Source organism: Myotis nattereri (genome assembly GCF_964212035.1).
Source record: "Myotis nattereri genome assembly, chromosome: 8".
Classification (NCBI taxonomy): Eukaryota; Metazoa; Chordata; class Mammalia; order Chiroptera; family Vespertilionidae; genus Myotis; species Myotis nattereri.
In genome coordinates this window covers 61,972,137-62,000,115 of record NC_138083.1, presented here as the reverse complement: position 1 = coordinate 62,000,115, position 27,979 = coordinate 61,972,137, and the positions used below count along the sequence as shown (strand labels likewise).

The window sequence follows — 27,979 nt, the reverse complement described above, 5'->3', positions numbered from 1 at the left end:
TGTTATTCATAAATACAAAATTTTATTAGTGTAGAAAGACCACAATGCTTTTCATATCACAACACTCAAGACACGCCAAGTTATTCAAATACATAATTACTTATCTTGACTAAACAAAACAGTGCAGTTTAATAAAAGATATACCAAAGAGAGAGTTCACAAATTCATTATCAGACTTAAAAGAAAAAAGAAAAAAGAACACAGTCTAGGATTAACAGGGATAAGCTTCGTCATAAGGGGGAGAAGTTTCATCATTATAAAGGTACAGAATGCTTAGGCAAATACAAGTATGTTCTTTGATATAGTAAAATGTATCTCTTTAAAATTCCTTTAAACAGGATTTGTTTAGGACAGCAGCGTTTTCTTTCTTTATTGAATCTTCGTAGTTCTTAAAAGCATAAGGGATATCAATTCGGAAACTATGAGAGCGACTCTGCGGCCTCAGAGTCAAATCCTACCCTCTAACTAGTAATATTCTACCATTATATCACATTAATAAATAACCTTCAATGACGGCTATGAATGGAACTTTGCTTTGTGCTAGAAATACTCCCAATACTTCAAAAATGCTACAGCTAGGGAAATGTCCTGTAAATAAAGAACAAGCACGTAAGATAGCTTTTTTTTTTTTTCTTCAAAAAATCTCTGGTTTTACAAATTTTCTTTAAATCAGTAAGCAAAGCACCATGTTCTTTCTTCTTATCAGAATATCTTCTGTCCTCATAATATAATTAACAAGGACAATTATATTATTTATATCAAGAAACACTATAACTTTCATTTCTCCCATTCTTCATATTAGAAGTACTACATTTCCCAGTGTATGCACACTAGACACTGGGATAATGAATGAAATATAATAATTTGGAGGGATATATGTAATTTATAACCAAAACTTACCCAGGATTGCATATTTGCATATTTACAAGTTAGTGTATAGCTCTGACTTGAATTACAAAGTGCGAAAGGAAATTTTCAGAATGATTGTAGTGCAGAATAGAACGTTTTCCCCTTTCTAGGAATCATTCCCACTTTGTCTCCAAAGTAGCAAATCAACAGCATCTGATGTGTGGTCTTGGTGGAGGCAATTCTGGTGGAATCTCAGGTTCTGGTTGTAAGGAGAGGATACTATTGGACAGCTCATTCCTTAAAATATCCAGAGGCATCTTCAGGATAAACAAAAGACAAAAACACACTTTAACTACACAACGTATAAGGTAAGTGCTCTGCAAATCGTACAATTATATAAGAGCAACGTGTTTTTATATAAAACTCTCTAATCCTCAAAGTTTAACTAGACATTCAAATACTAAGACAAAAAACAAAACACGTTCAGGATGAATCATGTCCCTTTATACCTGAGGAAGAAGAGACAAGATGGACCTCATAAACATGTCTTTTTCATGGCCCAGTATAATGGGAACTCGGTGCATTAATACATAAAAAAGCGGTTCTGCATTCTCAGGGGGTACAGCATGACTGAAGAAAGAAATAACCTTTCTAATAAAGCAGCCATTTTATTAGGAGCTTCTGAATTATGTTTGAACTGAGCAGGTAACACGTAATAATAACGAAATTCTTACTAAAAAATCTTTGAATGTAAGCCTAAAGATGCCTGAAGAAATTGCTGCCGCTCAGTGAAGCTGCCTAGCAATTCTCCTGGCGCTCAGCATCACCGAAAGGCTTTGGTGATACAACAGGGGAGGCAAGGACCAGGGCCTCTCGGCTCAGATCCCTGCACATTCGCTGTCTCCTCCATCTGCATGTAACTTAGTCCTTGTGGGAAAACACGAACAGAAGAAGAGCAAATGTCAGACAAACAGGCACACTGTCGTGCCAGCGCCAGTCACTCCACCAAACTGTATTTGAGGCTAAGCAAATACACCGGACATTAATACCAAGGATACTGAAAACCACCAGATGGAAGGGCTGCTGCTATAGCAGGCTGGATGCCTCTGGCCGAGTTAAGAACTTCACCTGCTCCTTAAGACTGAGAAAAACTACTGTACTTCCCTTTCGAAATAATAAATCCTCAACCAAAAACTAATAAACAGTATGTTTCGGATGAAAAACATTCATGCAGATTTTTTTTACCTTTTTCAGAATGTCATCAACAAGTTTCAGAAATATTTCATCCACATTGAAGTTATCCTTGGCACTTGCTTCACAGAACCGCATCCCAGTTATCTGCTGTGCGAACTAAGGAAACAAGTTATTTTTCCTCTGTGTGGGGTGCAATGTTGACTAATGTATGAATATGAGGCCAACGATGGGGAATCATACCTTCTGGGCTTCCGCTATATGGGAAGGGGTGGACTAAAGGTTTGTTAAGGCTGGTGTATGCTTAACTGTAAAGTTCCTAAGTGCAGAAAATTCTTACATAAGTAAATAACAAAGCAAAACCCAGTGATACTATGACCTTCAAGTCAAATAATGTGACCAAATTTCTAAAATTGTAATGTATCTGACATTTACAATGTGAATACCACTGATTCTCCAAGGAAGATTAACATATACTAGTATTAGAGTGAGAGACAATCATGAAAGCAATTTATGCTTTAAAAAAATATTTCTCTGTATATAGTGTCAGGTTAGATAATAATGCAGCATATACTAATGTGGGTTTTTTTCTTCAATTTCAAAATTAATTTAAGGCAGCAAGATTGCTAAAAAAAAAAAGGAAACATATGAGAATGATGTGATTGAGTGATACTGTATAAATATTTCATAATTTAAAAAAAAAAGTAATTTGTTAAAAGGTAAAGCATATCAACTGCTAACATACAAAGTGTGGGAACTGACTTCTCTCTCCTGCCCCCCAGGTTTCTCTCACCTTTTCACCCTGCTGTCTGGTGATTTCTCTGTCAGTTTCACAGTCCAACTTATTTCCAACTAAGAGAAGTTCTGCATCTTCGGAAGCATACTGTGGAATTTTAAAAGAAGCTGCATTTCAAAAATGGGCATTGTCATATGCTGACAGGAAATGTAAAACAATCCAGTATTTTTCACTCATTTGTTCATACACTCTACAAATCTTTGAGCGTCTTCTCTGTCCCAGGCAGACCTGGTTACTGTGGCATGAAGACAGCTCACAGCGTTTTAGAAAGAAACGTGGTTCTAGGTATATGAACCACAATGTTCCTAGCCTCTGACCAGTAATTCCTTAGAATCTATCCTAAGGAAATGATTCAAAATAAAGGCAAAACTTTGTATTTAAAAATGATCATCAATAAAAAAATGTAAAAATCCAACAAAATAGACTGAGAATGAAATAAGGTAAGGTACACAAAAGAATGCAGCCATTAAAAACAACAATACATGGCCTGGCCAGTGTGGCTCAATGGTTGAGTGCAAACCTATGAACTAGGAGGCCAAAGTTTGATTCCTGGTCAGGGCACATGCCCGGGCTTTGGCTTGATCCCTGACGGGGGGCGTGCAGGAGGCAGTCAATCAATGATCCTCATCATTGGTGTTTCTATCTCTCTTTCCCTCTTCCTTCCTCTCTGAAATCAATAAAATATATATATATTTTTAAAAAACATGCTTTGGAAGAACAGTTAATGACATAGGAAGGCCGTCATGACAGAATATTTAGTGAAATAAGAGGGTGTAACACTGAATAAAGTATAAATCCAATTTGGTTTTTCAGGATGGCAGAACTATAGATTTGGGCTTTGCATTCAAACAGCCCAGGATACCAGAATAAAAATCCTGGTTTTATTACTTATAATAATAAAACTTTGATTATTTCAATATGGATTAAAGACCTTTATAATGTAAAAGCATGCTTCATAAATATGTTTTCTTTTATAAGGATTAACACCCATGAGCAAAGAGTTCATATCTGGGGGAAAAAAAAGCAACACTTACCTTATCAATCATCTTCATCCATTTTGGCAAATCGTCAAATGTCTCCTTCTTAGTAATATCATATACTAATATGATCCCCTTGGCACTTCTGTAATAAGCTGAGGTAATGCTGTTGAATCTCTCTTGACCTGCTGTATCCCTAAAAAATAGCAGGAAAAAAATCAGTTCCCAAACCATAACCATAGTAAGCAACTCCACATTCCAATGCACACAGGGAGAGTGGTGGCCCCACCAGGCTGGTTCCTTCTAGTCACCAGGCCACTCCTCATGTGCACGCTCACTATTAGTGGGGATAGCTTTTCTGAGCTAGTTTCATTCAAACAAAAACATAAAGGAGTCCCAATTTCCTTCAAACCAAGCTTTTGAAAATAGAAAAAAAAGAGCATTTATATGGCAAAAAGTTATAATAAAAAGAGGGAGAGAGAAGGCAGATCCCACATAATTTAACTAAAGATACTAAAATCCTATACACAGCAAAATCTTAATTATAAAAAACTTTCCAATGTGAAAGCTCATGCAAAAATAGCATCCTATATAATAAAAGGCTAATATGCAAATAGACCGAACTGTGGAACAACTGAACAACCAGTCACTATGATGTGCACTGACTACCAGGGGGCGTGTGCAGAACATGGTGGACGTTGGCCAAGGCGGATGGTAGAGCAGGTGAGCGGGTGCACTAGACCAAGGCGGGGCGCTGGTCACTGTCATCAAGGCAAGCCTCTAATGGTTACTGAAAATTCTTTGCTCTCGTGTGCTGTGGTCCCACCTGGCACTCGCACCCGCTGCGGTGCCCGGCAGCTGCCGGCCCCGATCGCCCTCAGGGCTCCTCCACCTCGCCCTGCTCCTGAGGGGCTATCGGGGCCGGCAGCCACCTCTTGCACCCGCTGCCAGCGACAGCCCCACTCACATATGTTGCTGGTACCAGAGGTGCCACTCACACCCACTGCTGGCACCAGCCCCAATCGCACCACAGCTGGTGCTGGAGTCACTGCCCAGCGCCGGTCCCGATAACTTAGCACCGTCAGTGGGTGCAAGTGGTGGCTGCCAGCCCCAATTGCCCCTGAGGACTTCTCCACCTATCCCTGCTCCTGAGAGGCAATCAGGGCAGCAGCTGCCACTCACACCTGCTGTTGGCACCTGCCCCAATTGCTCTGCGCCATCAGCGGGTGCGAGCAGGGCCGGTGCTGTCAGTGCGTGCGAGTGGCAGTGGTGGGAGCAGGGCTACCGGCAGACAGGGGACCAGGGGCCATGGCGGGAGGGGCCGGGCGGGGGTGCAGAGGATGGGCTGAGACATGCCCCTGTGCCCACCGCACTCTCGTGGCCCACATTTCCTTTCAAGGTGCACGAATTAGTGTACTGGGCCCCTAGTTAAATATAAAAGTCATTTCTGATTTCTTAACTCATACTCAAGTGACTCACTTAAGCTAACATTAGCTTCGGAATGAATTTTTTGACATTCATGAATAAAATTATGAAATCATGAGGTAACTTAATACTACAAATTACATAAGTGCACTTGACCACACTTTTCTCCCCCACAAAGTCATAAACTTTGCTCTAGAAGGTTCTAAATTTTTAATCTACTATACTGTGAGGAAAATCGTTGTGGAGGGAATAAGAGAAATAGCAAAAATGAACAAGGAGTTAGGTGGTGGGCGATATTCAACTTTTATTTTGTATAAAGTATTATGGTCATAAAGTATTATGGTCAAGTCAGCTTTTCTAGGTATTTTACCTCTATCAATTGGTGTATTAACAGGTATAAATGCTGTTATTCCCCCAGTTTCCTCAAAGCCTGTCTAGGGTGGACAGGAGCTGTTCCTGGAAAGCTCTGCTCCAGCAGGCAGCCCGGGCAGTCACTGTGGGTGCCAGGTACCCGGGCTCCAGTCTTGCTTCTTTAGAGAACTCAGCCTTTCTAAAATGAGCTCAGTTTCTAACGAGTAAAATGGTAGAAAGATAACACCCTCTAGGGGAGACAGTCATCAACAAGGAGAAAACGAGGGATAATTTAAACTATTTAAGTCTACAACTCTCCTTTAACCAATCTCAATGGCTAATATCTGATTTTGTTGATAAGAATCATCCACTAATGAAAAATGCTACAGAATCCTTTTAAACAGAATAAGTGGTCAAAGGGAAAGAGAGGGGAGTTACCAAATAGGTTTACAATTACAGTAAAGTTCATTATTCTCTGACTGCTACTTTGAAACCTAAGAACTATTTATTCTCCTGAAGTTTGGCACTTCAACGTGAGGAAGGACATAAGCACGCTAGTAGTGTATAGAAGCTGGCTGTGACCTAGTTTTTCCATCTAAGAAGCCAAGAAACTGCTTGAGACAAATGTGGCTCAGCAGAGCAGGGCTTCTGATCGGGGAAATAATGTCTCTAAAGATGACCTATAATTTAGCTTTCCCCAAAGCCTAACTGCTGGCATACGCCCAGGGGCCATGGTGGGTCACAGGGGAGTAAGCTGGGCAATAGAGTAACAACAAGGTTCCTCACTGCAAGGCTATTCAAAGCCTGTAGCATGACAGTGCGTGTCTTAGTGGAAGAGTGTGTGCAACGCTTTCCTGGTCGAGGTGCAACTTGTGGGGACTGTGTCCCTAAAATACCCCTTGGCAGTGGCTATAATTTATGGCTTCATTCAGATTGAACTCACCACCGATTAGTTCACATTTCTGATGTTATGCCAAGCAAACAAAACTCGCTGGCAAATTCATTTCACATAAAAAACAAAGCCATTTGCTTTGTTCCAGAGGACACAAGAATCCCATGCTGTCCTTGACTGAAGGCCCACAAGGGACAGGACTGGTCTGTTTCTGTCCACCAGGGCCCAGTAGGGTGTTTGACCCAGAGCGGCTGTCAATAAACATGTGCTGACCAAAACATTACATGTTTAAAATGTAGAAAGTTTAATTCAGTTCAAGTATTTAAGTACCTACTATGTACCAGCACCAAAAAAACTACACAAGTCTCCCTTTTCAAAAATTAAATAAGGTAACCAATCTGATCATGCTTTTATCTTTCTATAAAGATGCAGAATCGGAGTATTTTCCCCTCTTTATCACCATGAACCCATATTGTTGCTGTAATGACAAAGAACTGATTAGTAGAGATTTGCAGATTATTAATGCCAGCGAAATCTTCATTTACTATAGTTAGCATGTGATATTACTATTATTTTTCTCTCTGCTTTTGGTATAAATTAAAAAAATTCCTAAATTCTGTTTCCCCAATTTGGTAATACAATGATGTTTTAAGAATTCAAAAATTCTCATCTGTAATATTTAATATATCCAGTAAAATGACACAATTACTAATTTGAAAGGCAGGAACCAATTTCAGTATGTGAAATGCTCTTCCTCTTCCCAGCACAGAACGAAAGGAAAGGAGTTTGGCGTTAATGGAAGAACGCTGGTGAGCACCAAACTCCCCAACAGTGGAGACTGGCACAATGACAGAACGAGGGGCCCCTACACAAAGCATTTAATTCTGGGGTTGCCTGAAGTAGGGGACAGATATCACGGTCAAGTCCATTTCAACACAATGACTCTAAGTCACCATGTTTAACTTCCAGATAGCATTTGGATGTAAATGCATGAAACTATATTCTAGCAGAAGCATTTTCATTTTAGTTATACTTTAAGCTCTTATCTATCTATCTATCTATCTATCTATCATCTAAAAGCCCAGCGACCGTTATGGTGGAGTGACCAGAACTGCCGGAACGACCAGTGACTATGACATGCACTGTGGCAGCCAACCAGCCTGATCTTTCAGGCCCCAATCGGCCATGCCCCCTCCTGGCCGGCCCAGCACTGATCAGCCCCGAACATCTTTATTGTGAGCCTTTTCGTGAGCCAAATTAATAAATTCCCACTGATTTGATTAGTGAGTCAACCTTCAGCTTGAGTCACCTACTGACTTAGTAAACCTGGCTGAGGAAGTGGGGGAGGAGGAAGGTAATGGAAGGAAAAAGGGACGGGGGAAGGAGGCAGTAACCAACCCAGCAGCTCAAAAACAGGAGCCCTAAACGTCCGAGTGAGGTTACCACGCCCAAATCAAAAGCACACAAATGAAGTCAAGAAGTGATGGGAAAACCCAGGTTCAGTCTCAGAAAGTAGGGGTCAAATTAAGAGAATCACACCAACCACAGAGGGAGCTGCCCTCCCTCCAGCTAGCCCCAACCCTGATCGGACCCCCCCACCCTGAACGGGGGCGGGCCGTCTGGCCAACCTCCCATGGCACCCCACCACCACCATCTGGCCTAATGGGCCCCCATCAGGACAGGCCAGTCAGACTCCACCTGTGCACGAATTCGTGCACCAGGTCGAGAGAGAGAGAGAGAGAGAGAGAGAGAGAGAGAGAGAGAGAGAGAGAGAAAGTGTGTGTGTGTGTGTGTGTATGGCTAATATGCTAAGTGTCCGACTGTCCGACTGGCTGCTATGGTGTGCACTGACCACCAGGGGGCAGACGCTAAACACAGGAACTGCCAAGGTGCAGTGACTTGGCAGCGGCGGTTCTCAGGTGATGCACTCTGAAACCAGAGAGGAGGGAGCTGAGTCCTCGTAGGGCCATGCGATTCCACCTTCGGCCATGGGTTATGTTGTTGCTGGTTTACTGCACACTTGTGTTTGCGTTCCACACCCTGTACAACAGCAACTTTACAGAGTGCCCTCTCACACTCTGGGACCCCTCGGGGGATGTCTAAGAGCCGGAGGGACTCCGCTCACTCCACAGATGCTAAGGAGGGACTGCGGGAGGTTGGCTCCAGGGCATGTCCGGCCCATTTCACCCAGTCCCGCCACGATGGCCACCTTCTAATTAATTTTTCCTTTCAATGTGCACAAATCTGTGCACCAGGTCACTAGTATACATATATGTAGAAACACTCTAAGTACAGAGATGTGAAAATCAGTTTGTTTATTTTCTAACCCTAGATAAATCAAGGAACTGAAAAATGTGACCTAAAAATGTAACAATGACATCTGTAGCTTTGGGTACTTTAAACCTTCAAGAATCTACAGTAAATAACATTTTCTTAGATGGACTATATCCAGACATCATCAAGAAAAAAATGCATTTCTTCTGACAACACCTCTCTGTGAAGGCCGACTGGCAGTGCTTGCGGGGACCGACAGTGTACAAAATCAGAGCAGGGCTATTATTAGCAGCCTCTCTGAAAAGCTCCTTCCAACCATACCAGATCCTCCTATGCCCTCAACCTGTGACAGTAAAGTGACGACAACATGTCCCTGACAAAGCAGATTATAGCAGCAACAGCACAAGGACTGCTGCTGACACCAAAATAAGCCACATGTTCCTTTAAGTAATGAACCAGGACTCCATTGCTTCCTTTCTACCTACTGGATAACAATAACGTTTTTTCCTTTAGGAAAAGATAAGTCCTACTTCCTAACTGAATCACTGGGGTATTCCCCATAGAAAACTTGCAATCATCCTTTCAATAGATTCAGTGAATCTTGCTTTTCCTCTCAGTTACATTCTTCACCAATGTGGCACAGTTTTGAAAATTTTGAGAACTAAGTCTGAGGAGTGAAGAGTGAAGGAGAAGCAGAGAAGGAGTTATTTGGGGAAATGCTTTTACACCCAAGAGAGAAGTGCTTTTGGGGTGCCCTGTGCATTTCTTGGAACTGCACTATCACACCTTTCCCCATGGACTGGGATTCATAAGGCAAGGCCCACCTACATTAGGTACAAAGCCACTGGAGTGAGATCCAGAAGTATCCAATGTCACCAGCACAGACTCAGTGAGCAGAGCTCCAGGGGGCACAGGGCATTTGAACACATTCCAAAACAGATTACTACTGCCTGAGATGAAAACTAAAGTATTAATACATTAATCAACATATATTTTAATCATGCCATCATTTAGACACTGCTGTCATTCACTAAGCAAGCTTCACAGACATTCTACAATTAGCTATATCTCCTTTGCGAGGCAATCTCCATCAAAAAGTATCTCACCTACAGGCACTATGTACAGAGGTGGTGTCAGAGACAGCAAGAGCACTGCACAGCACTGCTGCTCTGAGTCCATGTACTCTTCTAAATTCTATGCCAGAGTCAGGTTCCTTCTCAAACCCTATTCGCTACACCAACTGTTGGGAACTTAGTCCACGTTCTACCTTTATCCTCTGATCACTAGTTATAGGTGTTGGGTCTGAGCCCCTCACCTAGGAACTAGACCTTCTTGGACGCCAGGTTGTAGATGGAGAAGCCATGAGAAATTGTGGCTATATAAGGAGTTGTTGTTATTGCAGAAGCCAGTGGCCACATAGCCTTCAGACAAAACAGTTCTTTAAGCAGTCCATACAACAGGCAGCTGTTCATACACCTAGATACATCTTCCCACACATCAGCAGTATTAGCCTCTGTGTCTGCAGCAGCTTCTGAGCAACTGCAAGCTGCCTCTAGACCAGCCGTGGGCAAACTACGGCCCGCGGGCCGGATCCTGCCTGTTTGAAATGAATAAAACTAAAAAAAAAAAAAAAAAAAAAAAAGAAAGACCGTACCCTTTTATGTGATGATGTTTACTTTGAATTTATGTTAGTTCACACAAACACTCCATCCATGCTTTTGTTCCGGCCCTCCGGTCCAGTTTAAGAACCCATTGTGGCCCTCGAGTCAAAAAGTTTGCCCACCCTTGCTCTAGACCTATAGCTTTACATAGCAATAGTACCTGAGCTCCCTGCCTCAGCAGCTTCTCCCAGCCTCCCTGGTCTCTCCCCTCTCCAGCACACTCCTCTGCCCAGCACACTGGGTGGTTAACATGGGGGCTATATCTGAGCTCTCTATAAGCTCTTAGCCTTACATTGTAGCAGTACCAGCTCTCAGCTGTCTCTCCCTCTCCTCTCTCTAGCTCACATAATATAACATGTATATTACTCCAGAGACAAAGAAGTAATATATATTACTTCATGCCAATAGTTACACCATTCATATTTTGGCTACAGAAGGGCATGCATGTGCAGTATACTGTGGGATTACTGTGTGTGTATCCTTGCACCTGCTTATGGTATCTTAGCCTAAGCACAGAGTGGCCTTGGACATTCTGTGTACTGACAACAAGGCCTCTGTCCTTTCACTGGCCTTGACTATCAGGTGTCTCTGGTGTGGGTCCCACAGGTGGACATGCTCCAAATACTTTTAAATATGGTCTTTACCTTAAAGAGCTTTTAAAATTAAAAACAGCAGCTCATGTGAAAGATACTTTGTTGCCATTTCCAGAGTTCAAAAAAATAGGCAACAAGACACAAAACAGTTTGCAGCCTTTCTGATCATGGGCCAATCTAGTAAGAAATATGCATTATTTGGGGTATCGAGTATTTAGGCAAGACTGTTAATGTTTCATAATTAAGTTAAAACATCTTAAAGTGGGTTATATAGCCACAGATGGCCAAATAAAGATATTACCTCAGACACCTCCGATGGGCAAGCAATGCTGGTTCGGCTGCAGCTGTATCCCAGACAGGGACATGGATGAAGAATGAAGGCATGGCACTAACATTCAAGCATTAGGTGACCGATGATGCCACAGATGAGGCAGCAATTAACGCAGATGAAAGCAAACACACACATGGTGGACAAACACTCAGAGCTGAAGTTGACCTGCCGAGAGGAGTTAGTAAGCTGAGTACACTGCAGCTGTGTCGTTAAAACAAAAGGGCATTCTCAGAACAGCTCAGCCGTGACTTTTAAACCAACACCAGACCTGATCCTCTCTCCACAGATCGGTTTCCTAATGCTCCCTGTGGGCTGCTGAGAGCAGCAGAGAGCTCTTAGAGCTGAACACAGCGGTAGCACAGCTGGTTTGGTCTCTCATACGACTATATTGTGAGAAAGGGGCTGTGGATTCATTTCCAGTTGACATTAATGAGGGCTTACTTCATGTAGCATCAGCAATATGGCCAGAGGAGTGTGTGTGTCCCACAGTGATATTCACACTGTGCCACCAAGAAGAGTCCCTGAACTCTAGAGGTTATCTGGCTTGAAACTACAAGTCTGGTCAGAAACATACTGAACTTTCTTTGAATACTATCAAACAAAATAACTTTAAAAACATGAAGACAAGCATTTCAGCAATCATTTTAGTGATGACAGTTTTGTCAAATGATTTGAAAATAGAGACAACGGCATAACTGCCCATGTGCAAATAGGATATGAAATAAGCAGACTCTTCTAAATTCTCTCTCACTGTTCATTTTATTTAAACATGAGCAAAGGAGAGGAAAAGTAGGAGAACAAACCAGCTCAAATGGTTAATTGTATTAGACAAGCGTATGGACTATTAAACATGAATGGCAATTACTGGGTACAGATTTTCCACTTACCAGATCTGTAGTCTAATTTTCTTTCCTCTTAGCTCTACAGTTTTTATTTTAAAATCAACACCTGTAAATAAAACAAATTAAAATGAAAAAAAGATGCAATTTGTCAAAAAAAAATCCCACTTACATTTTAATATATCATTATTAGAAAAACAAAAAACAAAACTGATATTAGCAACTCTCAAAAGGGAAAAGCAGAAGCGTGCCAGTATCTGTAAGCACCCAGTAATTCCACACTTCAATACACAACTGTAAGTCAACCTATGCTATGTTTTACCCTAAATAGTTATGTAGCATTTACTATTCATAATATAATTTAAAAAATTTCAATTTCTAATTACTATAATTTATTACTACTGTAAGTTTAGTATAAAAATCATTTAAAATTATAATTAATGATTATATTAATAAGTGGATTTAAAAGAATGTTACCTGGGTGAAAATTCTTATATAGAACACTGGAAACAATCTTGATTTCAAACAGCTTTACTCTGAACTTACAAATTATTGTATTAAATTCTTTTAGCATTTGCAGAAAATTTAGTTAATATATAAATAGCACTTCTTTATTATATGGTCAATAGTATGGAAGAGGAACTATTTTTTTAAATTTACACATAAAAATTAACAATTTTTATTTATTGTAATATTAATAAGCAAACCATCATGTATCACTGTCCCTTTCCAATTCAGATGATTTTTAAACCAAATTTTTATTTGTGTAGGTTACCATCTCAGTTATAGAAAACTTAAATATTTCAGACAGTATTTTTCACACAATTTTCAAAACTAAAGAAAGTAAACCAAAGGAATGCTGGCTAAATTTGAGAACTAGAAACATATTCTTTATAGGAACTACTTCTTGACTGCTTTGTAGGACCCAGGGTGCTCATGCTGCCTGACCTCCAATAGCAGGGGGAACACAACTACCCATGAGTGCCATGTGGCCACAGAGAACAGGGACCCCCTCCCAGGCTCTCCATTTCAGGGAACTGATGCAGCACTTCAATGTCAGATGATGTTCTTGAGGTGAAGGGAAAGGCATATGACTGACTTTTATAATTAGTAACACCCTGTGGACACCAATGCAATACCAAAAAACATGTTTACAACCCTGGGCAGAGGTGGGGCACTAGCCCTCATCTGTACAATACAGAGAAGTTGCATGAATATAAAATGTCACAAGAAAACAAAGCTATTCATAATCTCTTACACCAGATATAATTTCAAATGTCACCGAGTGAAACCTGGTTAATTCAATTTCACGTTCAGTTCTGGAATAAATTTGCTTTCTAGAGCCAAATGACACTGAAACCACCTTAAAACACGAAGCATGTTTGTTCATCAACAGTATCCTCAAGGTTCCTTAATGGCTCAACCACAGGGGAAGAGTGTAGCTTAAAGTGTTATTCTACAAGGCACAAAAAACAGCCTGGAGATATCTGCTATGTTCTGGTTTTAAACAGACCAAATAGTCTTCCTTACATTAGCATCAAGTTGGGACCTCACTATGTTACTCTGTGATGGCAGTTTACAAATCGAATTCCTATTTGTTCGACTACTATTTTTTTACTTTTATTTCCAGTTAATTTTATTTTTTAGTTAAGGGAACTGTAACTTTTATAATACATATCACAGTCGCTACTACTTTATTGCACTTGTGAGCTCTGCTTCAAATCAACTAAAAGAATCCTTTTAAACAAATAGCTAGTGCAAATAATTTTTGCTGTATTCTCTGCGAAGAATTGCTCTGAGCCTGAACATGTCAGACACTCTTTTTCAGCCAACTTGAAAATTTATCAATTTTAGCAGTCCTACATAGGACTATTTTGTAACCACAAAGTTCAATAAATAAAATAGAAGGAAAATGTACAAATATTCAAAATCAAGACGTGGTAATGTTATCATAATTTTAACACAAAAACAAAGTAAAGATGACAGTGAACAGGGTTCATAATCTGTTTAGCCAAAATGAAAACTGTCTAGTTTTAGTGAATAGATTAACGACAAAGGAACTAACAACAGAAAAATACCCAGGGCTAAATCTAAAACTCCATAAAAGGAACAGCTGATTAAAATGGTCCTCTCTCTTAGATGAAATATCCTTTACATCTAACAGACACTAGATGGCTTGCAAAGATTGGGAACTTACTCCAATTTAAGACTTAGAAACACATCCTTGTATCAAAGCATACAACTAAACATTCTTAAAAACCTTCTTATATGAAGTCAAAGTATCTCTTAATGCTGTCTATTTGCAATATCTGCATGCTATAGAAATGGTAAAGATCCCTAATAAAAGGCAGCAAGTCATTAAAGCCTTAAATATTCGTATTAGTTTGGAAGAAGTCAGCACAGAGAAGTTTCTCCTCACTAAGGAGGAATGCCTACAAACAACTCTTATAAACAAACAGGGACAAAAAGGGGGCACTTCATTTCCATCCCCGGCACTTGCTGAAAACCCAGTTTTCTATATAGGCCTCTTGACTAATAGGAAGTGATCAGTCCTACTACTCCATCAGTTGATGAGGACAGTCCCTGCCCTCAAAGGGCTAAGTCATACCGTCCTAATCAATAAACACCCCATGTACTTGGCAAAGAAATGCTTTTCTCTGCTGTCCTCTCTTAGAGAGCCTCCTTGTCTGCCCAGAATGTAAGTCCTTAGTGATTCCTGTCTGAACCCTTATGATGGCCCCACCCCTTACCCTCAACTCCTCATGTGTTCCCAGTTCTTGGGCCTGAGCTCTTTTCTAGCCCTACCACCTGCTCCTTCTTTGTTGTTTGTGTCCCCTCTGAGGACAGTCTTTGACTCCTGAAAGCCTAGGATAATGCCTGGCAACTCAATAAATCTGATGAATGGACCCCCTCCCGTAATCAAATGTTGGATATGTAAGGAGGAATTATGCTATTTGGGGAAAAATTAGGGAAGTTCAGGACTAAAGCCCAAACAAAACACTTTAGTAAAAAGAAAGGGCAACTGTCCTCAGTGTGTCTGGTGGGCAGAGCAGTGGGATTCCTACAATTCCTGTGATTGATGTAAATCTTTAGAGCAGGGGTTCTCAACCTGTGGGTCGAGACCCCTTTGGGGGTCAAATAACTCTTTCACAGGGGTCGCCTAAGACCATTGGAAAACACATATATAATTACATATTGTTTTTGTGATTAATCACTATGCTTTAATTATGTTCAATTTGTAACAATGAAAATACATCCTGCATATCAGATATTTACATTACGATTTATAACAGTAGCAAAATTACAGTTATGAAGTAGCAACGAAAACAATTTTATGGTTGGGGGTCACCACAACATGAGGAACTGTATTAAAGGGTCGCGGCATTAGGGAGGTTGAGAACCACTGCCTTAGAGGATGGGGCAGTCTTAATATACTCATGTCCTCTCCCTACGTACAGCCATCCCAGGAATAATGGTAACCAGTTATTCAGTTGCTTAGATGGGAAGTGGTCCAATAAGTGGATTATTCTGACAACAGGAGCTTACCTTTCTTTTTTTAAACCCTCACTCGAGGATATGCTTTTATTAAATTTAGAGAGAGAAGAAGGAGAGAGAGAGAGAAGCATTGATGTAAGAGAGATACATCGATTGGTTGCTTCCCACATGCACCCTGACCAGGGCTGGAGATCAAACTTGCAACCCAGGTAAGTACATGCCCTTGACTGGGAATTGAACCTGAGACCCTTTGGTCCACGGGTCGTTGCTCTAGCCATTGAACTACCAACCAGGCTGTCTTCTTTTTTTTTAATCTCAATGACCTTTAATAGCAACAATAGTGGGCATTTGTCAAACATGCTGTGCCTGACATCCAACACATGGAATCCTGCAGCAGCCCAACGAGGAATAAACTATTACCCTCATTTTGCAGAGGAAAACAGAACGGAGAGAGGAAAAGGTGATTTGCATAACTAGCACATGCTAGTTCAGTGGCAGATATCTGATTCAAATTTGTAACACTGCCCACAAATGAAAGTCAAATGCTTGAAAAAAGGAGTGTGAAACGTTCTGTAAATGACCCAGAATCACCACATCAAGCTGTTAAAGAACAGAGCTTAACTTTGAAATTTGCCTTTTTCTTTGTGTTCATCTTTCATAAACCTTAGCAACAGCATCAAGAATTTGTACTAGTATACTTAGTGCTGATAACATTTCTAAGTTCTCCTCCCTTAAGGCAAAACATTTCCAAAACATTAGTGTATTTCTTTTTGCTGGGCCACAGAAGTTACAAAAGTGAAAATAAAAAAATAAACAGAAGCTTCTTTCTGCACATTCCTTTCCAGCAAAAGCTAAAAAAATAAAAAGCAAAAATAACACCATGGTCCACGCCTATAATTACAGCTGAACAGCCTGCCTTTCCTTTTTCTTCTCTGCCCGACCCCACCACCAAAGATCTGATTTTATCTTACTTAACACTTTCAGGAAGTTGAAGGATTTCAGACTTTGAAATATGTCTCAGTTCAAATAATGGTTGCAATTTTAATGCCACTTTATAGTAACTATCTTAAATCTGTATAGCTTTTCTTCCAAGGATATATACCTTATAAAGTGTTGCCCAATTTTGGATGTAATATTTCTACCAAGGGAGAGCATTTCTAGCATTTTCACTGAAAGCGAGAAAATAAATTCAGAAATGCATAAAGGTCACATAAAGTAAATTTATCATTAAAAAAACAAATCGTGCTCTAGCCAGTTTGGTTCAGTGGATAGAGTGTCTGCCTGTGGACTGAAGGGTCACAGGTTCGATTCCAGTCAAGGGCACATGCCTGGGTTGCAGGCTCGATCCCCAGTAGGGGTGTGCAGGAGGCAGCGAATCAATGATTCTCTCTCATCATTGATGTTTCTCTTTCTCTCTCCCTTTCCCTCTCCCTTCCTCTCTGAAATCAATATTAAAAGAAAAACAAAACAAACAAAAAAGCCAAGTCGCATGACTGTGAAGCCTGTCTTCTGTCTAAACACAATCTACCAGAGCAGCATACAACAGAAATTCCCAGAGGAAAGCACCACATAAAGGTCAGTAGACCATCTTTCAATTTCTGCACTGAAAGCACTGAACTTGAGAATTCCTATTATTTAATACTAGAGGCCCAGTGCACGAAATTTGTGCACGGGTAGGGTCCCTAGGTCTAGCTGGCGATCGAAGCATGAGCGTCTGGCATGTAAGGGCAGGTCCCAGCTGACCTCTGGGCCCTGGGCAGCACCTGGGCTGCCAGGCCCTCATGCGCCCCCCTCTGCTTGAGTCACAGCACCTGAGTCCCCACGTGGAAATGTGATGAGTGTGGCTGGATGTGGTGGGCCGGGGCACAGCTTGGGTCTCTGGGCTGCCCAGCACGCTGCATGGAAGCTGGGCAGGCAGCACGCTCTCTCCCGGCCAGCCTTGCAGACCGGCTCCTGCGCAGCGGGTGCCCCCACATTCTGTGCCTGCTGCCCTCCATGGTGTTATCAGGAGCAGCAGCTGTAGCTCTACTCCAAGGAGTGGTGAGCATGAGGCCAGGCAGCCAGAGAGGGGCTGTGGGCGGAGAGCAAGGGACCTGGCATGGCATCCACTCCTACGCCGCGTGCATGTTCAGCACTCGGGTGGGGGCCTCGGGGTTGGAGCGGAGGCTGAGCCTGATCAGGGCCGGGACCACTGGGGCAGGAGCCGGGCCGGACCGGAACCCACGGGGAGCCCGACCGGCCCCTGCGGTCCTAGCAGTGGGTTTCCCTGGCGCTCAAACCCTGGCGTCCTGGGGGAGGTTAGCAGGAGGAGTGACAGCGAATTCGACAGACACCCTGCATTCTCACCGCATCTCTGTCCCCATTATCCCCGCCCCCAGGTAGCCCACGAGAGGTCTCAGCCCCCAACCCGGGTGCCATAGGAGGTTGGTTGCCGCCACCCACCATCAGTTCCCCATCCCAGCCCGGGGCCTGGCCCTGATTGGGGACTGCTGGCCAGGGGGAAGGGCCAACCGCCACTGTGGTGGGCAGTCGGCTGGTCAATCGGGGCCTGCCAGCTGGGGAAGATACCTGGGAGGTTGGCTGCTGGTCCCGAGGAGAGAGCCGGCCCTTGGCCCCCCTGGGAAAGGGGCTGCGTCGCCACCACCCACCCCTGGTTCCCTGTCCCAGCCCAGAGCCCGGCCCCAATCGGGTGATGGGGGCCTGCTGGCTGGGGGGAGAGACTGCAGGAAGTTGGCTGGGAGGGCCTGCAGGCTGGGGGCAGCTCCTGCATTGAGCGTCTGCCCCCTGGTGGTCAGCGTGTGTCACAGCGACTGGTCGTTCCTGTCGTTCCATTGTAATGGTTGCTTAGGCTTATATATATATATAGATAGATTATCTGGCTTTTCCTACTTTCACTATTATGAGTCTTCAATGAAATAGAAACTAAGTACTACAACTAAAATAGTCTGATCATTCTCAGAAGTTGATACCATTAAAATAATAAAATAATTGCATGTCATTAAAGAATGCTTATCAGGCCTGAGGATATCAAAAGTCTATCCGAAGTTTAAGAACACCTGCCTCTCTTTCATTCCAGGTTGACATGTCTCCACTCCAGCACGTGAAGACTCCCTGTGCCTGCCCTTGACATATGCAGGAGCATAAGGAGACAGCCTTGCACTTGGCTGGAACGAACACACTGTGACATACAAACTACATCAGGTAGGGACAGAAGAGAGAGCTTGAGGTTATCAGAGAAGAGGCTTGGGGAAACAGAGTATGTGTACCACCTGGGAGCCCATCAGAACAGGCGGGTGGTTCCATTTCCATGAACCATCCTATTTAATAAAAGGCTAATATGCAAATCGGCCAAAAGGCGGAACAACCGGTTGCTATGACGCGCACTGACCACCAGGAGGCAGACGCTGGGCTCACGGCTGGCGAGCGCAGTGGTGGTGGCAGGAGCCTCTCCTGCCTCTGCGGCAGCGCTAAGGATGTCCGTCTGACGGCTTAAATATGTATAAGCCGTCAGTCGGACAACCCTTGAGGGCTCCCAGACTGCAAGAAGGCACAGTTTGGGCTGAGGGCCTTCCCTCGAGTGCACGAATTTCGTGCACTGGGCCTCTAGTACATGTATAAAACAATTTCACAGAAAGGGGTTTAATTCCTTTACAATAAAAAGATTAAAAACTATTTTGTGGTGTTTACTATGTTTCAGGTACTAGTCTAAAGGCTTTACATTTACTCGATGTACATAACTCACTGCAGTATACCCTCTTAACAATTTGAGGTAGATATTATCACTGTCCCCATTCTACAGTCGAGAAAACACATCAGAAGTTAGTTACTTGCCTAAGGTCACCAAGCTGGTATTAGAGCAGATCTGAACCTGAGCTGAATGGCTTCAGGCTATGCTCCTCCCTGTGCAGCCTCACCTGGTGAAAGAGGGTATGGCTGCAAGAGAGGTATAAATATGTATTCAATGTTAAAAAAGAATTCTGCATTGTTAGGGAAATATTGCAAAGTAAAAATGAGGGATGCTGACTGGCTTAGATAGACTGCTCCTGCATCTGCAGGCCTTCCTTGGCTCATGGACCCTTATCAGAAAAAGCAGTCATTTCGACCTCTTGATGGGGGGAGGGGAAGAAGAGAGAAGAAGAATCTGGAAAATTAAAAACAAAAACCCAGATATCAAATGGCAGATCAGTATTATTTTCTTCTTATGTAAAAAATATTTACTTTACTACTATTTAGGTTGGGTCCATAAAAATACAAGTAGATTTTGTACCTTACACAGGCCATCTCCTTACATTTTATTTCCTATTCTCCTGTGTATATTTCTGTATGCATCTCTAAAGGATAAGAATTATTTATTGGAGTGTTTCAGAATTTTTGCACCTATAATATAAATTAGAAAGAGAAGGGAACATAACTGGCATTTATAATTGCCTTTTCTAGGCCAGGTACATAAGGTATTTTATCTCCACTCACTCCTGTACCAAAAGATAGGAAAAGAGTTGTAAGCCCTATTTTTTCCCCTTCCTTTTATAAATGAGGGAAACGAAATTCAAGTCACACTGATAGCTGTGGTAGAGCTGGGACTTAAATCCAGGACTTTGGGCCCACCTCTGAACTCCACACTCTTCCCACAATATGCTGCCACCCCAGGAGCTCCTACAATGAGTAATGGCCAAAGAGAAGGCCAAGTGTTTTTCTTTTTAAGTGAAAAATTAAAAGTGAAAATTTGATGGTGTGTGATTCTTTTTCAGTAAACAAGAGAGCAGAGTTCTGCTGTGTAGCAGGCCTAACGAGGGAGACAGCATGCAAGAACACCACAGCCCCTCATTTAGAAGGGGCCTGTTCCTTCCCCCGAGAGCTGGGTTAGGGGGTTTGAAGCTTCTGTGTTAAATTAAGCCTGGAAAACCAGAAGAGTTCTATTCATCAACTATTTCCATCCTAACTCTGCCTGAGGTGGAAATGCAGGTTGTTGTTTTGTAAGCTAAGAAGGCATTATGTAAGCACCAGAAACCAAGCAGTGGAGGCTGTCAGATTTGGTGGGAAAAGGTTTTCTATGGAATCTAGTGTTCTGTTAGGCCTGTGTTTTCTGATTTTAAAGGAAAAGCATTTAAAAAACAAACAAAAGAACCCCACAATCACATTCAATTAAGGGCACTATTTTAGGTCTGTAGTTTTGGTTTTCCAAATATTTTCCAAATGTCAGAGATGTGCAACCACAGAACAAAAGGAGAACAATCAATTTCTTCCTCTGCTGAAGTGCAACAGCACAGCCCTTCACCTCTTTTCTGACATTTTATTATGACTATTTCCATGACTCACCCCTTCTGAAAAGGACAAGCCAGGTGAGCAGGCCTTAGCGTTACATCCAATAAATGGTTAGCAGAGTGGCATCTTGTATAAATATGAACAGCCTCTCAAAAATATCTGCTGACTACTGTACAGAGCTGTTTTCTTTACAAATTCAAATAAAAACTTAATTAGAACAATGTATGTGAAACCCAGGGCTGGAGAATAATTTGAACCTCTCACAAGAACCAACTCTGCCTCCTCAAGCCAGTTCCAAGATCTGCACCAGATTGCTCCTGGCTGGCTCCACAGGCTGGAGGGAGAGAAGCAATCTCTAAGAATCTGGATCTCTGTCATGCATAATGAAACCTTTCTTCAGTGCCAGTGAACAGGGAAAGGCTGAGTGCACTTGAGCCAGGTCTTTAAATAGATTTTCATTCAACCTAAACAACCCCACTGCAATACATTTCCATACTTTCTTTGAAAGATAGCTCCACTGCATTAAGTTCATTAAATAAACCTAACCACACAATGCATAGCATAGGCTGGTATAAAAACTAAATAACCAAGACGCATTGGTTCCTTTCACACTCACATCTCCCTGAGTCATCATGTTACATCACTATGGCTGGGAAGTGTTGGGCTTTTGCAGTGGGAATTCGACAACTTTCCCAAATTCTCTTTTAAGTGAAACACTTAGGCAGATCAGCGATGGCTTGGAAGACTACAGATAAATACAGAAGAGCAAACTAAAAGACAGTTTAAAATCTGAATCCAGTTGATGTTCATTCTTGGTTTTCTAAAAATCTGTTTCCAGAATAAAGTATGAGTAATCAATGTCCCTAACCAGCGGTTCCACTGCTTCTAGATAAAGTTGACCAGACACTCGTGAACTGCATTTCACCTATCATGTCTCCTAACGTTCAAGGCCAGATCCACAGAGAGCCATTTCTGCCAGGGATTTGTATTCACCTGTTTCTTGGACCCCTCAGTTCGGCTTCCAGTCTGACTGTTGGTCCTGATAACATGCAGCCAGCTGCACCACGAGGTTTCCCCAACCTCAGAGCAGGCACCTTCCTCTCAACAAGGACTCAAGAAGATGCGTTCTCACAGAGAACACAGGGACTACTGCCAGCAATGGAGTGAAACCAGGGCTTCAGTATAGCCCTAAGACCAGCCACTCTCAGGGACCAGCCTGGGAAGTTTCACGCACTGCTACAAAATTAAAATAATGAAGACAGAGTAGGGAGGGTCTCAGAACTAAATTTAAAAAACTTTTTAATTAGGATATTCTGAATTTACTAATTTGGGGAGAGACAACTTCATTTTAAATCTTTCTTTTTTTAACTGGCATTTGTTTTTATTTTTATTAAATGTTTTTACTTGGCAAAATAAAAGAACTGGCAATCCCTATGTTGGTCTCCAGCACTCTGGGGGAAATTTTACTGCCCAGGAAAACCAGAATTCTGGTTTTGATGGCCCTACTCCTACTTTCTATCTAAAATGTTGAAATTTTGGAAAATTTTTATAAATATGTAGGTTTAAGATATGTAAATGAATGAATATTTAGGTAAGGAATCCAATTCTTAGAGCATTATTTTAATATCCAGAAAGCAAGTGACAAGTGAAGATAGGGGCACACAGAAAGTCAATTTCATGGATACCAGAGATCAATGGCATCACTATCTTCACAGGTTGTGGGAGGACCAAATTACATAAGCAGCAAAGGGCTTAATGATTCTGATTTTAATACATCAGAAACGTCACAAAGCAGAGTAAATATAAATCTCAAAGTAAGCTAAGGAACACAGAAAGAACTCTTTGCAGCCCTGCCCCTGACCACTTGCTGACGAGTTGTGCCACAGTGGCTAAGTTTCTCTCTCTGAGACTTTGCTTTCTTATCTGTAAAATGGGGGTAACTTTCAGGACTGTTATGAGGATCACAAAGTGTACTTTTGCTGATACATAGTAAATACTCAACAAATTGTAGCTACTACTAAAAGAATATTGTATTTTATATGTAAAGACAACTAAATTACTTATCCAAAGTCACAAGTGGCAAACCCTAAATAAAGAGCCCAGGCTCTTTAATCTTACTCTAGTGTTTTTTCTAGAATGCAATGCTCTTGAAGTGGGGGTGGGTGTTGCCTGATAAAACCACTTCAGTTAAAACAAAAACCATTTCAGTCAAAACAAAATTAACAGGTAGCATAGAATAAAACAAAAGTTGACAAATATATAATTATTTTTTTAATATTAATAGCTGTGAATTTCTACAGCCAACTAGGTTTTTTTTCTCCATTTCTCAAACTTTAAAAAGCTGCTACTGTACTTTTAAAAGTCTGATATGCTAGCTATATCAGACTAAGTAATTCAATTCCATAAATACAAGATACCAAGTATTATCCTATAGAATAAAAGCACAATATGAAAATTGTCCCCTCAGGCAGTTTGACAGGGAGATCAGGAGTTCGACCACTTGCTATGACATGTGCTGACCACCAGGGGGCGGCGCAGAACATAGTGGGCGTCAGCGATGTGGCACTGGCAGCTGGCGGCAGTGGAGGCACTGCCGGTCCCCATGACAGTGGGACTGCGGTGGGATGGTGGAGCAGGTGATCAGGAGGCACCAAGCCAAGGCTGGTGCAAGAAAGGGCCGATCACCCCACAGATGGTGACCAGCGGTGGTGGCTGAAGGAGCCGGGCCCACTCAATTGATAGCCCCGCAGGCGGGATGATGGAGCAGGTGAGGGGACGGTGCCAGGCCAAGGTGGGGTGTCAGACAGGGCTGCAGGGCTCCGAGGCTGGGCCCGATCTCCGCAGGCCACCCTGAGGGACCCCACCCGTGCATGAACTCGTGCACTGGGCCTCTCGTTTGAAAATAATCCTTCACTTAGACAATTTCCATTGAACAGTCAATTATTAAAAAGTCTTTTTAGCTTTTCATACCCTGATGAATTTTGTGTCTTTAAACCAAGTCAACTTCTGATTTGATAATTTTTTTTAAAAAAAATCAACATTTTGCTCACTTAAAATAGCTTATTTAAAATCCCCAAGGCCTTCCACAATGACCTTTTATAGGAAGTCCAGGGGAACCTGATTCACTTTTAAAAGGCACTTTGGAGGCAGTCTCTTCTAGCCTCTGCATTACACAGGCACCTTGGTCTGTGCATGCTCAGGCTCTTCCCCTGTTGTGGGGCGCGCGGTCTTCTCCAGACTCTGCTGTCCGAGCAGACCACAGCTGCAAGTCTGGACAGGGTAAGGGAAAGTGCTCCGGGGGAAGACTCTTTCTCTATGTGGAGCTGACTACATGGAGATGAAAGCCGACAAACTGGCCTCAGAAGGACCTATGAGCGAACTGCTCAGACGGCAGGCATTCAGGTGAGGCAACCACAGTTCTACACCACACCCAACGCCATATTTAAATAGCATTTTTCTAAAGGAACTCAAGGAATGAATTTATACTTACAGCATTCCAATGGGAAGGAAATTTCCCCTGATCAGTCCTCATCCTACCACTATGTCCCTCAAATATTCTCTACACATCTCTAAGGTCTTCCACTATGTCCCTCAAATATTCTCTACACATCTCTACCGCTGCCCTTATCAACCTGGATTATCTTATTTCCCAGGACTCTGGGCCACATCTGGATAGATTATGTCCTATTCCAGTGATGGCGAACCTATGACATGCGTGTCAGAGGTGACACGCGAACTCATTTTTTTGGTTGATTTTTCTTTGTTAAATGGCATTTAAATATATAAAATAAATATCAAAAATATAAATCTTTGTTTCACTACGGTTGCAAATATCAAAAAATTTCTATATGTGACACGGCACCAGAGTTAAGTTACGGTTTTTCAAAACGCTGACACGCCGAGCTCAAAAGGTTTGCCATCACTGTCCTATTCACTACTCAGTCCCCAGTGGGTAGCCTATCACCTGACACACAGTGTAAATGCTCAGTAAGTAATTTGATAAATGGAAGGAGAAAGCAACTCAGAAGCGGAGTTTAAAGGGCGATTAATTAGCTCTCTTCAAGTGTCTTCACACTCTGGGTCAGAACAGAAACTATCACCTTTCTCTGAACTTCCCACAATTAATAAACATGCATCAAGCCAAGTACTGCAGGCTATGTGTGGAGAAGCAAGACAAGAATCCAAGCACATAAGGAAGCTCACACTGGCAGTGGTAGGGGAGGTATGTGCATGTGTAAGTGTATGTACTTATGATTGTTAAGGGAACAGAGGAACAAATTGCCTGGTCTCCTTGCCTGCCACTTTCTTCCTCATTCCCAAGTATCCTATGGAATCCTGCCCATAGTTTCACTGTCTTCATGCCAAGACTCCAGTTGCTATAGAATAAGGTCCACCTGCTTCAGCATGGCATCCAGGCCTCAAAGCATTCATTTCTGATGTTCCCTAGTGAGTCTTCCTCAGAATATGGGGGTGCTGCTCCACTATGGCCCCAGCTTAGAAAACCCTTCATCTCTTCTCTGCCTTCCCCTAAAGTACACCTCTGCTCATCTCCTGTCTCACCTCCATCCACCCAAGCCCTGTTAGCCACCTATTAGTGCCTATGATGATTTCTTTTCATCACGGAGTATAGCTATATTATCCTTCATTTATTTAAAATATGTTTTTGTTGATTTTAGAGAGAGGGGGAGAGGGATAGAAACAATTGATTAGAAATATCAATTGGCTGCCTCTTGTATGCCCCCTACTGGGGATGGAGCCGGACTCCTGGGCATGTGCCCTGACTGGGAACAGAACTGGTGACCTCTTGGTTCCTGGGTGGATGCTCAACCACTGAGCCACACCAGCTGGGCTTATCCCTCATTTTTATATATTTTAAGTGTGGAGCCATAAAAGATTGGTAATTCTGAATTGCTTTTAATTCTATTTCATATGTCAGGTACTACAGTAACAGTATAAACCTTCATTTGATGGTTTAATAAGTCCCTGTACTTTAGATGATCCAAGATTAAATATATGAAACAGGTATAGTTATGCCACTAAATTTTAACGCATGGTCCCAAGGCCAACATTTAAAAAAACACACAGGGTATAGAGAACACAAAAAAATGATCTATTCCAAAGAAACACGAAGGGAAACAAATTCTCACAAACAAAACGACAATACAAAATTTGGGAATTACTTTTCTGTTACAGTAATGTAAAACAAATCCATCCCAAATTGTATTGCGTTGGAACTAGCATTGGTTACAATACTAAATATATGTACAAGAATACAGAATACTTTTAATTCTGAATTTCAAATTTAACAACTACTCAATGTTTCTCGGACATCCCCTGGGGAAACCACTCATCACCTATCACTGAAGGTGAATACCCTTTATTTTGAAGAACCAGCGCTATGTGGTTCCTCCAGCTCTGAAGGGGCTTTCCACCGAAATCACTGTTACCCACACCCACGTGAAAGGCCTCAACGCCGAGTCCTGTACATCTGACGTCATCAAAAAAATTTTCCCTGCACTTTCAATTTTGGGTCCCCAGGGCATTCTGCTTCCTGACCTGGAGTGCCACTGTATTTACCTCATTGTTGCACTTCACCCACCGGGGTGGTACTGGATAACTTATCTCCACTTCTGTCCCCGGGTTATTCGAGGTCATGAGCTGATAGTTCCGCCCAAGTGCCTGTGCCCCGCATTTACACTTAAGGAGATTTAGTGTCGTTTTAGTCTTACTAGTCTCCACAGGAAATCTTAAACTTCATTATTCCTGCATATCGTAAAAGTGAGTTCAAATTTCTAACCTAAGCCTTGGTTCACGGTGGGAAAACCTCTCGCGCGGTACAGCGAAGGCACCAGCACCTGCTATAGTGACCACCCTGGCCTCTGGCCGGGGCGCAGCTTCAACCTCACTCCACGGTCCCCCTGCGGCCCACCTCGCACCACCTCTTCCTCGGGTCGGTTTCCGGGGAGATGCTCGCACTGTGCCCGAGAGCGGGACGGGACCGATGCATCACCCCACCTCATGACCGCCTTGGGGTGCGGGAGGGGGCGCTGAGCCGCCTGCGCTCTGTAACCCGCCCCCACCGGGACCGCAGGAGGGCGCGAGGGGTCTGTGCCGCGCGCGAGAGGAGGCTGCAAGAGCAAGTCTGCGCGGAGCTACACCGCATCCCTCCGTCCGGCTTTGGGGGTCCTCCGCCTCCCCGCAGATCTCACCCACAGGCCCATCCACCACGGGCAAGACCAGCCAGGGGGAGAGGAAAAGCTCAGAGACGCGCTGAGAAACGAGGCCGACACGGCGAAGGGCACCAGCTGGGGCCCTGGGAGCCGAGGGGAGGCAGCGCCGGCGGCAGGAGAGCCCGGCCCCGGCCCCGGTCCGCCCGGCCGCGGAGCCCTTACCCACGGTGGACTTGCAGGCCTCGCAGAAGGTGTCGTCGGTGAAGCGCTCCATCAGGCTGGTCTTGCCCACGCCGCGGGAGCCGATGATGATGACCTGCAGCTTGAAGTCGGCCGGCCTGGGGGGCTGCTTCCTCCGGCGGGCCTGGCCCCCCGACAGCGCCGGGGAGCCCGTGCCCAGGCCGCCGCCCCCTGCCCGCCTCTGCAGCGCGGCGCCCGGATCCATGCACGCATACGGCTCCCGCGCGGCCCGCCGCCCGCCGCCGCCCGCCCCCGGGCCGCGCGCCTCGGGCCCCGGCGCCCCCTCGGCCTCCGCCGCGCGCCTGGGGTCGACCCCGGGCTCGGCGTCCGCCCGCTCGAGCGCTCCGGGCGGCCCGCGGGCTTCGCGCGGCAGCTGCGCCGCTGGTTGGCTGCCCGCGCCCGCGCCCAAGCCGCTGCCGCCGGCGCTGCCGCCGCCGCCGGGAGAGGAGGAAGGGAAACAGCTCCTCCGCAGCAGCGGCAGGAGCATCCCGGACGAGGAGGGGCAGGAAGCGCAGGCGCGGGGTGGCGGGTGGGAGGGGCGCGGGGCCCGCGGCGGGCGGGAGGCCCAGCGCACGCGCGCCCCCTGCTGGCGGGAGGACCGCTCGCCCTGCGCGCCTCGTCCGCCCTTCACCT

At 43.6% G+C, this 27,979-nt stretch overlaps 1 protein-coding gene across 1 annotated transcript; it reads right to left on the bottom strand.

Annotated features, from left to right (window-relative positions):
* On the bottom strand, nt 1-27,833 carry RAB12 (RAB12, member RAS oncogene family; the record flags this gene model as incomplete). Its single annotated transcript, XM_081097862.1, has 6 exons — nt 1-1,166; nt 2,095-2,199; nt 2,834-2,923; nt 3,871-4,009; nt 12,228-12,288; nt 27,329-27,833. The coding sequence occupies 6 exons, from the start codon at nt 27,831-27,833 to the stop codon at nt 1,053-1,055; spliced, it is 1,014 nt and encodes a 337-aa protein (XP_080953988.1). The 3' UTR covers nt 1-1,052.
* Nucleotides 27,834-27,979: the final 146 nt, after the last annotated feature.